At 43.3% G+C, this 13,234-nt stretch overlaps 1 protein-coding gene across 11 annotated transcripts in view; it reads right to left on the reverse strand.

Moving 5' to 3' along the window:
• The window catches only part of arhgap17a (Rho GTPase activating protein 17a), a 32,913-nt gene that overhangs the window by 9,961 nt on the left and 9,718 nt on the right, over positions 1-13,234 (reverse strand). For 2 of the 11 annotated variants that reach the window (XR_015097442.1, XR_015097437.1), the window contains 19 exons: positions 12,715-12,826; positions 12,424-12,500; positions 12,173-12,290; positions 11,508-11,576; positions 11,245-11,326; positions 10,697-10,824; positions 9,537-9,648; positions 9,370-9,451; positions 8,965-9,045; positions 8,758-8,871; positions 8,546-8,637; positions 7,908-8,055; positions 7,307-7,585; positions 6,607-6,731; positions 5,816-6,331; positions 5,714-5,735; positions 4,422-4,512; positions 1,798-1,934; positions 123-216 (listed from right to left, as the gene is read on the reverse strand). Coding sequence is in view for 3 of the 11 variants with exons in the window: in XM_086099215.1 (XP_085955341.1) it covers positions 1,908-1,934; positions 4,422-4,512; positions 5,714-5,735; positions 5,816-6,331; positions 6,607-6,731; positions 7,307-7,585; positions 7,908-8,055; positions 8,546-8,637; positions 8,758-8,871; positions 8,965-9,045; positions 9,370-9,451; positions 9,537-9,648; positions 10,697-10,824; positions 11,245-11,326; positions 11,508-11,576; positions 12,173-12,290; positions 12,424-12,500; positions 12,715-12,826 (2,275 nt within the window). In the remaining 8 variants the exon portion in view is untranslated. Of the gene's footprint in view, positions 1-122; positions 217-335; positions 1,935-4,421; positions 4,513-5,713; positions 5,736-5,815; positions 6,332-6,606; positions 6,732-7,306; positions 7,586-7,907; positions 8,056-8,545; positions 8,638-8,757; positions 8,872-8,964; positions 9,046-9,369; positions 9,452-9,536; positions 9,649-10,696; positions 10,825-11,244; positions 11,327-11,507; positions 11,577-12,172; positions 12,291-12,423; positions 12,501-12,714; positions 12,827-13,234 lie in introns of those variants that run through there. The other 9 variants (XR_015097438.1, XR_015097444.1, XR_015097443.1 and 6 more) reach the window with 9 other exon arrangements.

The raw sequence follows: 13,234 nt of genomic DNA on the forward strand, positions 1-13,234 counted from the left end.
ACTGCGATACAAATGCAGGACTGTGTTCATGCTGGAATTTCACTTCTGGTGGACAGCACAACATTTTTTTAACACTTTATCAGCACAAATCAAGTATTCTTTGGAAAAGTAATACTTCTTACATGTCTGATGACAGGTCAGGAGAGTGATCCTCATAGGAAGGGCCTGCATCGTCATGAAGCATTGGAGGATTCTACTCGAGAAACGGCGGGCAAACCTGATTTTTGAAAGGGACAGATGGGTGGGATCATTTGTAGATGAGGTAAAAAGGAAGAAAAAAAAACTATTGTGACAAATCAGCTTTACACAACACAAAGGAGAGAACCGCGACAGACTTGAGTTCTTCATATACTTTATTTTCTTTGGAAAGGGTGTATAACCAAGCATTCATATAACAGATTTTATTCCATATTCCAGCTCACCAGACGACAAACATACAAAAACTACGCAGCATCATCACTTCTAGTTGAATGGCATTTGTTGGTCTCGATGTGTCGGGAAGAGGAGTAGGGAAGCGTATAAGGCAAGGTGTGACAGGAGCAGAGAGGGGAAATGGGGGGGACACTTGATTGTCTCGGAGGGGGGGAATCACATATTTCCAGGGCAACTGCAGCATCCAAAACTTTCTGTATTGGTACCATTTTGCGTGTCAATTCTCTAGGAACCGGACCTCTGCATTACACATGAACGCACAAGATAAAGAGAGGAATCTCGTCCATTAGATAAAATATTTGTCCCGCACGTCACTACCGAGGGCATACATGTTCTCAGCTCAGTGGGGAGTTTAAAATTTGTACAAAAAATGGTTTCATGGCCTGTGCTCATGTGCGACATCGGCTTCAGACAAAGAGGCATTTTTACAGAAAGATTCCTTCCGCTTACATTCATCACACTCTAAAGAAAGGCAAAAAATACTGACTGCTTGAGGCTCGGGGAGGGCAGCTAACCCTCCGTTTCTTGCACTCGGAACAGCCCCGAAAGAACCGCAACACGTTTTAACACCACGAGAGGGTTAAGATAACCTTCATATGACATCCCTGAAAACACCAAGACAGTTTCTCGGAAATACTGCACGAATACAAAAAAAAAAAAAGCAGTATTTGGAAAGCTGTTTGCGTATTTATTTATTATCTTTGTTATCAAGGTCAAGGTACTCGCGCAGTCTTTTGACCTCACTAGTAAGACAAATCTTGTGTGGTAGCAGAATGACCAGTACTCACCATGTTGTGTTATTTAGTGAGGACAAAGAGGGTACATGTACACGGACCTCGAGCTAGATATCAATAAATGCTCTCCATACAGTAAATCTACAACGTTTCCATCCTATTAAGGCTTTATTTACATGTACTGACTGCACAAAGTGTGGCGAGCCACAGGGAATGTGTATGTTTAAACTTGGTAGGTAAATAAATACAAGAGCAAGAGAAAAGATGGAAGGGGGAGGAAAAAGGTAAAAGTTGAGATGACTGGAAACCTGCAGTCACCGCTAAGTTTTTGGTTCCACCCGCTGAAGAATACATTTGTCATTTCATGTTCTAAGGCCATTTCAAACGTTTAAAAAAAAAAACCACACACCAAAGTCTCAAAGTAGCCCATAATCATCTTTTGTTTGCCAACTAACTCCAATGTTAGTTTGGCAAGAACGTATGACCTAAAACGGAGCATTTTTGCATGTAAGTTTGGTAAAATATTTGGGAACGATAGCACACAAAACCACCCTGCCCCCCAAATAATCGGTAGAACAGTATTGGAGTGTGTGCACACGTGTGTGTATAAAAAGAGGAAGTGTGCGTCCTCCCTTTATAGGACGGTGCTTTCGCTGTCCAGCTCACAGTCTCTGGAAGGCGGCGGCGAGGAGACTGGTCTCGGTTGCTGGTCTGCGTTGAACTCCGGGACCAGAGTCCGACTCAGCCCTTTGAAGGAAATCGCTGGGTCTGAAGACAAGACAACCAGACGCATGTTAGTCCGCCCGTGTGTTTCTCATCCAAACTATCAACTCACGCCCACGTGACGTAAACAAAAGGCCCCTCATGGCAAATGTGGAGCAGCACGAGTGTACTCGAAAGCCCTTTGAGCATCTAATCGATATCCTTGATGTACTAGTGTGCTCTTTGTCATCACTAGTAAAGAGAATTCAGCAGTACACTAGTAGTGTTAGTTCCACTACTAGTACTAAAACATACTCATTAAGTACTGTGCTGCACTAATAACACAACTGGACCCAACGAGTAAACATGTGCCACATACTAGTAGCCTTCTGATCAGAGATATCAACTAAATGATCCACAGCTTTCCATACAGCTACTAGTACAAGATTGACTTCCTAGCAGAGCTTGAACGTTTAAATTTTTACCGAGGAGAAATAAATAAATTGCAATCAGATTATTTTTCTAAATCTTTCAGCTCTACTCACGAGTATGCTTGCTACTTGAACATCTATTCGATATCCATCTTAAGGCTCACGTACTAGTACTCTATGTCCTCACTACAAGGACAACTGCATCTACATGTTATTAGTTTGTTGTTTGTTTGTTTGTTTGTTTGTTTGTTTATTGAACATAAAACATATATACAGTAATAATTTGACAGAAAATAAGGTAGATAAAAAAAGTAAAAAGAAAGAAATCAATCTTCATTCAACACAGTTATTATGTTCAAGGGAGTAGGAAGAAGTAAAAAACTTATCTAGTCCTACCCCGTTATGTGATTGTATCTAATAAATCATTTTTATATCAATCAGAAAAGTAAGAAGAAAGAAGTCTCCATTAAGGCTCATACTTTACCCTTAACCGTGATATTTTTACAACTTTTGGTTTGTATCGGGATTATATACTTACACACCCTGACACTCTTGTGTCAATTTTCTCTTAAATTCATAATGGATATTTATATACCTTTCTCTATTTATCAACTTAGTTCTGATTTATCATTATATTTAATGTTTTGAATTTATCATTTTAACTCTGATTGATGTAGGTTGTTTGTACTATTTTTTTGAATTTGTTTTTTAACTCAGCAAGCGATTTACTCATTTTCAGGTCCGTTTCGAGATTATTCCACAGATTAACACCTTTGATAGATACACTTCTTTGCTTGATGTTTGTTCTTGTTTTGAGTTTTTTGAATAAGTTGGTACCTCTTAAATCATAGCTGCTTTCTCGAATTTCGAAAAACTTCTGAATGTTTTGGCAGAGCAGGTTATTGTGTGCTTTGTACATTAATTGGGCGATTTTAAAGTCAACCAGGTCATAAAATTTCATCGTATTTAATTTGATAAATAGTGGATTTGTGGGTTCCGTATATTTTGATCTATTAATAATTCGAATTGCTTTTTTTTGTAGGTTGAGAATAGGGAGTGTGTTTGTTTTGCAGGCATTTCCCCATATTTCCACACAGTAGGTCATATATGGTAATAATAATGAGGTGTACAATGTGTACAAAGATCTCTTATTTAGCACTTCCTTGGTTTTGTAGAGGATCCCTACGGTTTTGGCTATTTTTCTTTTTACGTTATCGATATGTGGCTTCCAACATAGTTTTGAGTCTATTACTAATCCGAGAAACTTGGTTTCATACGCTCTTTCTATCTCAATTGAGTTTACCATAATTTTAGCTTGGTGTTTGATTGGTCTTGTGCCAAAAACAATTAACTTCGATTTTTTCAGGTTAAGTGACAATTTATTTCTGTCGAACCAGTTTTTTAATTTGTTTAATTCGTTTTCTACGGTTGTCAGGAGCTGTTTCAGATTTATTCCAGAACAGTAGAAAGTTGTATCATCAGCAAATAGGACACATTTAAATTGTTTTGAGACCTTGCAGATATCATTTATATATAAGATGAATAGTTTTGGACCAAGCACTGACCCCTGAGGAACTCCGTGAGTGATTTTTAGTTGATTAGTTTTTTTATTGTTGAGTTGCACGTACTGATATCTGTTTTCTAAATAACTTTTTATCCATTTATAAGCTACACCTCTAATGCCATATCTTTCTAGTTTTTTCAATAATATACTGTGATCTATTGTGTCAAAAGCTTTTTTGACACAATAGTGTCAATTAGTGAGGCAAAACTGTGCCTGAGGGAACATCTGCACGCGACTACTAAAACTAGCATGTCCTGAGTAGCATGCAGTTGTCAACTCGTGCAGAGTTTTGTCTCATTATGTTGACTGTACTTGTCATATGTACTTCAAGATGGATATCAAGGATATCGAATCAATGCTCAAACGGCACGAGTTGGCAACTTCATGCTCCTCGCACTGCGAGTGAAACTAGACAACTTTACTCGTTAATATCTCGCACTTCACTAGTCGTCCTAGTGGAATGCACATATGGCTTCTTTGAACATTTATTCGGTATACTTGATAAGGAGATTATTGTGTGACACATGTCTACGAATTGGACAGAGTCGTGTTACGTACGAGTATATCCAGTAAAGCTGGAGTGACATTCCTCCCCCCAAGAGCTTCACTGCTGTGCATGGGGAGTGCTAACAGTAGGTGGCGCTGCTGGCTTTGGGGGTCACAGCAAGCAAAGACAAAGTGAGATGAGGGAGGGGGGAAAAAGAAAAGCCCGTGATGGATGTGACTTGAGTAATGTGTTGCAAGTACAGTACTGTATTTCCTCAGAGTGGCCAAGTGCGGAGAGTGTCTAATGGGCGTGAAGGTCTTTCTTTGCACCAATGCATTTTTATTTGTATTTTTGTCAGTGTTGACAGACGCACTAGAATAATTGAGAGCATTGTTATTGCTTTATGATTGTAACTTCTGAAACTCAAATGAGATAAAAATGATTTTTTGTTTTAGCTGCCACCGCTTCTTAGTGTGACATTCAAATGTGACTTTCCTGGCCTGATGAGCTGTTTTTAGACAAACCACACCAGGAAGCAGTAAAAACTCTGACAAAGGCTGAATATAAGCTGAACTTGTTAGTCAGGTAAGAGAACTTCTCTTTACCCCCAAAATATTTTCCTGACCACTAGAAATGTAAAACAAAATTGATTAAATTACAGCGACTGAGTGGTATAACCTGCTTTTAATTTGCTATGGAGAAAGGAGGAGGCATCTTTTTTGAGATATGGCATTCACTGTAATTATTCTTCCACTTGTCCATTTGCTCCAAGTGGAGTTTTTTTTGTTTTGTATTGTTTTGTTTTTTTAAGTAATACAATGTGGAGACCATCATTTTTGGAGGGAATAATAAAATAATGTAAAAAGATATGCAAATAAAAATATACATGTATCTATTAGATTGGAGGCCACAAGTGAACACTAAACTAAAGTGTCTATTTTTTTTTCAATAAACCAAAAATGCACGCTGTTTACTCAATCTTAGAGGCCACGATTAATATAAAAAAAAGCCACTATTATTTTGGAAAATAGTATAAACTGTCTACACGTACACACACAGGCTGCATAGAATGGAGGCTACACATACACTTCTATATTGGCCAATATTGAGGAAATACGGTACATGTCAGGGGCTGGACATGCCTCATACTGACAATTGTAAAACCAAGTATGACCCATATTGCACACTAGATTAAAAATGAGTGTCTCGAAACAGCTCCACTTTTTCAAACAGGTCAGTTTCATGAGTCATGTGCAGCATGGAAGCTGCGTGTCAGCCTTTGACACGTGATATGCGAAGGAGAGACAGTAGGAGGTGTCGAATGGCCGCAGTGACAAAAAGTGCACATCCGTGAACTACAAACCTCTCACACGAGCTTCTTAACCCTGCGGAGGTGTTACAACGCACATGTGACCATTAGTAATCGAGGTCGGAGAGAAAAGATGACGTTAGAAAAGCCGCTCACCCATCGTCTTATAAGCGGTGGCGCAGATCCCGTTGGTGTCGCTGGCCACGGGATTGGGCTGCGGCGGAGGGGGTATGCTGGGCCGGTTCCTGGGTTTGGGGACAGGCCGCGGTCGGTGGAGCGAACCCGTCTGGTAAGGGGATGGGGAAGCGGGGGCAACCTGAGGGCCGTCCGGGCTGGGGGCTGCGGGTGGCGGAGGGGTATCAGGAGGGGTGGGGGACTCCGGCGGCGAGGGGTCTGCGCTCTGAGGATCCCCAGTGAGCTGAGTGGGTGAATTGGTGTGCGTTGGCGGCTCCGGGGGCGGATGGCTGGGGGCTTGGATCGGCGGCTGGTTACTGGAGTGTCGCCGGTGTGTGCTGTATAGCTGAGAGTTGGGGGATGTGGAGGAGGTTGGGGAGTGGCCGGACAGAGGTCTTGGAGTGGGGCTTAGGGGCTGGGATAAGTTGACTGAAGTGGAGGGCTGGCTTGGCGGAGGGTTTGGTGGCTTGGGGGGAGCGGGTGCCTGTTTCTTGATGACTGGGAATTGATGAAGAACATTGGTTGCATTGTGGATTGTCCCAATTGTGCAAGGTAAAGTGTTTTTTACTAACTTTTATATGTGCGAGTGGTAATATTGTAAATTCCCCTTAAATGTCCCCACCAAATCACCCTTAAAAAGTTTTTTTTAAAGCATCATATATTTTCAAAAGTTTAATTCCTCATACAGTTCTTGTAGCACATTACATTAGACTGTACCATGTTGTTACAGCAGGTCAGCTGGCTCGTGATGTATATGGGGTCGGTTGTCTCACCTCGGCGTGTCAAATGTGGACTGGTCGCGGTGCCCATCTGGCCAGCAGCCTGGCTCCCTGCTCCAGAACCGTTCCGTTGGAGGAGGGGGGTCGATGTGGTTGTAGGGTCCCGCGGCTTTGGGCTGCTTGATGAAGGGAAGTGAAGGCAACAATGAATTCGCCAGTATGAAGGGACTATGTATTCCCACAGACAGCGGAAGCGGTAAAGCGAAGCAAGCAATAGAAGCTGTGCCCCATACACACACTGGTATGGGCATCCATTTGAATGGCAAACCACACAAAGCTTTTAACAGCTAAAGGCCTCTAAAAAAATCTGTTCCTACCAGAGTGAATAAATGCCACTTGCCAATATCTGATGAAGCACGGTAGCTAATTATTCTTAAGTGAGTTGCTTCATGTGCATTTGACAGGAAGCCAGTGCAGGTGTGACCCAAATGTCGCCAAAAGTCAGCTGAGATCGGCTCCACTTAAGTGCAACCCTAATGAGAACAAGCCTTGGCTGGTCCAGACTCCTTTTCTTAACAGTTTATTTAGTTATTGAGTGACTAAGCAGAGGCAAGATTGCACAAAAGAGCAGTAAGATGACTTGTGAAAGAAAAAGCACACTAGGGATCGGGCTTTGTGAACACAAAATGAGTTGTAAAGGCATGTTGTCCCTCCGCCTACTGGTGAGCAGCATTGTCGAACAAACAGCTCTTACCTGAGCTCCTCCGTGTGCTGCGCCTGAAGCTGCTGAGAGGCAGCGAGCGCGGAGAGGACCGGCGCCGAGCTATAGGGGCTGTCGGGCCCCGCCGCCCCCGGCGGAGCCGGCGGTTGGGGCTCGGCCGAGGGCTGTGGGACGTGCCCGGCGCCTTGTCCCTGCCCCGAAGCCTCCACGGGCGGTAAAGGGGGCTGGAAGGCGGGTGAGCTGTGCTGCTTTCTACTTAAGGTGGTACTGCCTCTACGGTGCATATGCTCCGAGTGCTTGTTAGAGGTGTTACTGGGGTTGAGGATGGAGGTAAGAAAGTGAAAGAGACAAACAGACAACACCACAGGAGTGATCAGAAAAGCAATGATTACATCAGAAGACGGATCATTTCGAATCCAGCGAGAACACAGAGTATGAGTGGGATTACCTCCTAAACACAACAAAGATTTTTACATATAAAATGTGAACTTGGGAGAAATTGCATTTGTGTGTGATCTCCTTGAGTCCAATAGTCAGGAAGCGAAATCAAAGCCAGGAAAGCAAACTGTACTAAATCCAGAGATGAAATGCTATTCAAACAAATGAAGGAGCATATAACACTGAAGATGTTTACGTCTCTTTGCGGTTTGCGTCTGTCTCTGGTCCCACTAAACTGCCTGGTCTCTTTCTCTCAATCGTGCCGCTTTCATAATCCAGATGATTGTTGTGGTTGGATGAGGGTACGGGCATTGCAAACATGCCAGACACATTGAAGTCCACATCTGAAAGATAAGAGGGAATATTTAGAAAAACATTTTTGCAGTCTTGCTGTACGCATCAAACTTTATAAGGTGCGAGGACTGCAGGCAAATTGTCATTTCCGCTTTTCTTGGGTATCTGCGTATCCAGGACATGTGTTTCAGATTTCAAAAGAAAAAAAAACTATAATCGTCTTTCATCAAATAAATACATTTTAGCCATGAATAAAAGACCCCTAAGAGCACTGTCTTTATGGGGGCTTGGGAACTCTTAGTGTGGACTTGACTCCCACGCAATTTGAAAAAATAAATAAATCTGTTAAGATGTTAAAAATTTGATGTGCGTGTGAGTCTTGGAAGAGGCTAACTCCTGTGAAACTTAACATTTGCTCTTTTTTAGGATGGAAAATGTAAATTCTCAAAACAGCTGTTCATCCCTGTTGTCAAGTAGGTAGCTCCAAACTTCTCTAGGGCGAAAAAAATGAAGGTTGTAAAGAGAAAACCCAGAATTTACCCTCGGGAAAGAACCAGTCAGCATGCTGGATGATGGGTTCTATGATGGACACCACATGCACAGATGTAGCCGCAGCCATCTCTGCCAAACTCCTGGGGTGCGCAGATGAAAAAAAGAGAGCGCTGTTTAACATTTTTATGACGGAAAACTAACGTTAACTGGATATTTCACCACCCACATATTTCTTTTCATCATTATGGACACCTACTCACCCTTCAGTCTTGGCCCAGAGCAGATTGGGTCCGAGGACAATGGCAATGTTGCTGGGAGTCATTTTGTTGACCTCGCTGTCCTGAGACAATTTCGCAAGGAACTTCACCAGATACCTACATGTCAACAAAATCAAATCAACAAAATCAAATAACCGTTAACAATGAGACACCATCGTAAAGTATTGTTGGAATTTAGGGCGAGGTTACCTCAGGTTTGTTTTGTTGTTCTTAGGTAGCTTATCGCATACAAGCCACAAAGCTTGAAGCCTCTTGTCCGAATCTGGTAAACTGAAATGTAGAAAGAGCACAGCTCCAGGCAAGTACACACATACCGATAGTATCTGTCTAATCTGGGCTGGGGAGGGGCACTTGCATGCAAGTTAGGTGCATTTTTGTCATTTGTTAATTTCGCATCTGTGGTTAGCCAGTTCATAGGTTTTGATCGCATAAAAGTCACATATGCTGATTTTGTGTGTGTGTGTGTGTGGGAGGGGGGGTCTCTCACACATTTGAAAAAAGGGTTATTGTGTTGAAAACATGAACTGCATGACGAATGAATGAAATCGTGACTTTGTACTCATGTCATGTTTGTTCCAACGTATGGAGCCTTGCCTGCATGCTTGCGTCCATTCATCGTAAAGCTGGTGGGTCATTAAAGGTTCGGGGAGTTCCCTCAGGTAGGACTTCAGTGCCCCTGAAATTGCACGCCCACCCAAAATTTCAGATTTGCGTTTCAGGCAAGCAACAGCAAATTAGAGTTCTTGTTTGAGGGGTCATACCAGCAACAGCATGTGGGTCAGAGTAGAACTCCTCCAATTGTGAGGTGGAACAGTCCAGCGCCGCCTTCAGCTTCTTTAGCTTGGATGCCCCGGCGGCAATTCTGAACAGACCCTGACATCAAAAGAATGAAATGAATCAACGGCGGTCACGGGTGCCCGAAAACAACAGCAAAGTGTGTGCGCTGCCAGCAAACAAATAAAGCAGTCTTCACACTGTAACAGCACAGACCAGACTAACCAGGATATTGGATAGGCCTATGCTTTTTCTTGTACAAACTCAGACTCACGGCTAGAAATCTGAATTATAACCAGGAGGACAAATTGACAATTGTATTCTAAATTTGCTTTCACGAGGGGACATCACCTTTGCATCAATCATCATGCTCGTGGAGTGGCCGGCGATGGGAATTGCGTCAAAGTTTCCCCTGTTTACACTTTTGAGTATCCGCTCATCTCTGGCAACTTACATGTGAACGAGCTATTTTAAGCTCGCGCTCAGCTAGCGGAGCTGTGAATCGCAACCACGGCTCCGTGTGAGTTTTAATGAGCTATGTCAGCACTGGTTTGACTAAAGGCAGCAAAACAAAACGGTGAGTGGTCAGGTTTTGAGCATACGAATACTCATTCTGCAGAGGGGAAATTAACTGGCGGCAAGATCATCTTTAAACAATGAAAATGCAGCACTAACATCTGTTGTGGTTTGAACGGGCTGATGGCAAGGATGATGGGTTCGTTTTCTTTGGATCGCAAAACAATTGCCAAATGCGATGCAGGTGGTTTGAATCGGACAATTCATCTTTGGAAGGGAGCGCCAATGGTAACTTAAGAGTGGAAAGCACAAATAAAATTACACTAAATCAGACATTATTGACAAATCCTGCAATTTAAGCTGTAAATAGTGGGTTACTTTCAACTGTAGAGTTTGAAACGGTACACTGTGACCTAGCTGGCAGTTGTGCATTTTATGCTTATTTGTTCCAGTTCGCAATCAGAAACTTTAAAGTGTCTCGGTAGAAACTCCATTTAAATGAGCCATGTCCCAATTACACTTTTTTTTTCTCCATCACACGATTCTGAATCGGAGTCTTGTCCCGATCCGATACAATGCATTTTGGGATCAGATTTTTCTATCCTTAATTTAAATGCCAGCTTCATATTACCTCTTCCTTCATGCCCGTTTCTAATAGCATCATGACACAGGCCTCTATGGGCAGTGCAATCTCCCTCCCGCTCCTCTTCAGGTGTTCATCCAGCGCGGTGCCAAAGGCGGGCTTCTCAGTCCATGAATCTGAACACACAATGTGAAATTCCGCATGACGACACACGCGCTGCAAAAAAAAAAACCTTGTGCCATCTCGATTTCATCACGAGCCTTTTTCATCACAATCGTCGCTTTTGTAACGACACATAAAACAATGATATAACATGCCATTGTCATATCGGTGTGGCCTGGAATTGTTCTAGGCGGCAGATTTGTGGGGTCAACCGTTGAGTAGAAGTACAAAGTCAGCAGGATTGATTGTGCACGGGTTTGGCGTTTACGCCTGTGTCAGATATTGCAATGGAGGTAGGCAGGAGCAACGAGCGTCTATGTGCACACGCGTATGAACTGATTCTCCTCGACACCTACTGAGCTTTTTCGCATTGCGATAAATAAGAGTGTCACCCGACATCTGGAATGTGATTTCTCGTCAGGTGCTCGCTTTACCTTGCTGAGCCTTGATTGTTGGCAAGACACTCTCCAGTAAAGCGAGAGATTTTCGGTGGTATTCAGCCTGAGCTTCAAGAAGCTACGGGAAGAGAAAAGAAGAAGAGAAAATGATGAAGGCTACAGAATGAGACAAACCAAACAGGAAAGCGAGCCTGGTCTGCTTTTTAAGTGACGCAACAGCTGCGGGCATTCCCGTGGACGCCACGCAAACACGTTTTTTTTTTTCCACTTGTCAAGCGTGGTTGACTCACTGAACTCACCGTTAAAAAATAGCAGGCGTAGTCTCCTTCTTTTGAGAAGAAGCTGTACATGTCTGCGGCAAGTTGGTCCTGGTTGGAGAAATACATGGTGAAAAGTGAGCCGATGCCAGTCAAGAGAAGGAAAACGGGGTACTCGATATGAAAAATTTTAAGTGGCACTTGGTTTGGTGTGCAGTAAAGTGACTATGTGAGTCAAATATCCTCCTGCGGGAGAAAATGATGAGGTGGAAAACACAAGGCTCTTACTCTTCCTGGGCAAAAAAATAAATAAATTGACATGCATCCTGCAGCAGAGCGACACTAAAACGCGTCAATGACCGACTTCAATCGCTCCAGACACATGCGCGCCGGAGCTGACGGGGCATTTTGAGACATCCGCGCGCGTCAGCAAACTGGTGTTGGAAGGCTCAAAAGGTCTTGGAATGTTCACTCGCTGCTGTGATAACTTTTTCACAGTTGAAATGTTTGGCCTAAACCCACGCAGACTACAAAAAGACAGCCGGCCCGCATATTTGTTTCAAAAGTCACCTGATCTGCCAGTATACGAGGCTGTACAAGTTTTCATGTGAATGCAATCTGAGAGACGCTTCCACAGCTGCATGAGAGTGAAACGGGAGGAAACTGGTGGTTGAAAGGAACACTTTGAGGCAGCTCGTTTTTGATACCTTGCAAAGTTCCACTTTGTTCATGGCCTCGTCCACCTCCTCCTTGAGAAGGTCGGCCTTGGCCGTCAGTGCTTGAGTGTTTGTTCCTGAGATTATTGACTTGGTCGCCTGCAACCATCTGTGTTTGGCCACACACACACACAGACAAACACGGCGTCAGATTGTTTCCATGACATCACAACGTCACCTTCATAAGTGAGGAACAGACGACCTCTCAAATCATGTTCAATTTCATATCCAAAGGGACAGACCTCGCTCGGGCAGAATCGTAGTCCAGCACCAATTTGGCCAACTGCTTTCTCTGTTTCAAAATGTTGGGAATGTCCGCCTACAAGAAAGCAAAAACGACTTACTTACTTAAAAATACTTCTTCTGACTGTGAATCGAAAATCTTAACCTAAACAGAAGAGAAACGCGAGCGTTGACAAAAGTTGTTGGTTTAAACAGGTGCTATTCTGATTTGAAATAGTATAACACCGCCCATACAGACACGCGTGCAAAGCGAAATCTCACAACGTGAAATGCGATTTACGGTTTCTGACCTCGGCAAGCTGGCTGAGAGGATCCAGGACGTCTTTCTCTATCTGTAGCTCGTGCAGCATCAGTTCAGATGCCAGACGACTCTCTGCGTCCCCGCACACCTCCATCATCTTCCTGCCCACACATATTCGGTACAGGAGGGGTTTTAAGTGTGGGCGAAACACTGAGTAAAATGTAGGAGGCAACTGACAAACTCTGTGGTCTGTCAGATTTTGGTCCTCCATTTTCGTGAGATAGTTGAGAAAGCGGTCACGGACATTAGAAGACGAGGTGAGGCGCACTCTCCCTTCCTCATTATTTCCAGACAAACATGTGACTGCAGACTACTTTCAGAACCGTTCCGAGACTTTTTTAACATCCTGTTTTGTGCATTTTCATTTGGCAACCGTTTTGCAGAAAATAGGATGATGACGTTTCTGTGACCTCATCATTCACACTCCCTGAGAAGCATATCGCCTGCATGGTAACAGTCGCCACTGAGGAGGAGAATATCAACTCGAGTGTCAATCAATGACCAACTCA

This window comes from Hippocampus guttulatus, chromosome 19 (assembly GCF_054856545.1).
Source record: "Hippocampus guttulatus isolate MCC_2025c chromosome 19, RoL_Hgut_1.0, whole genome shotgun sequence".
NCBI lineage: Eukaryota > Metazoa > Chordata > Actinopteri > Syngnathiformes > Syngnathidae > Hippocampus > Hippocampus guttulatus.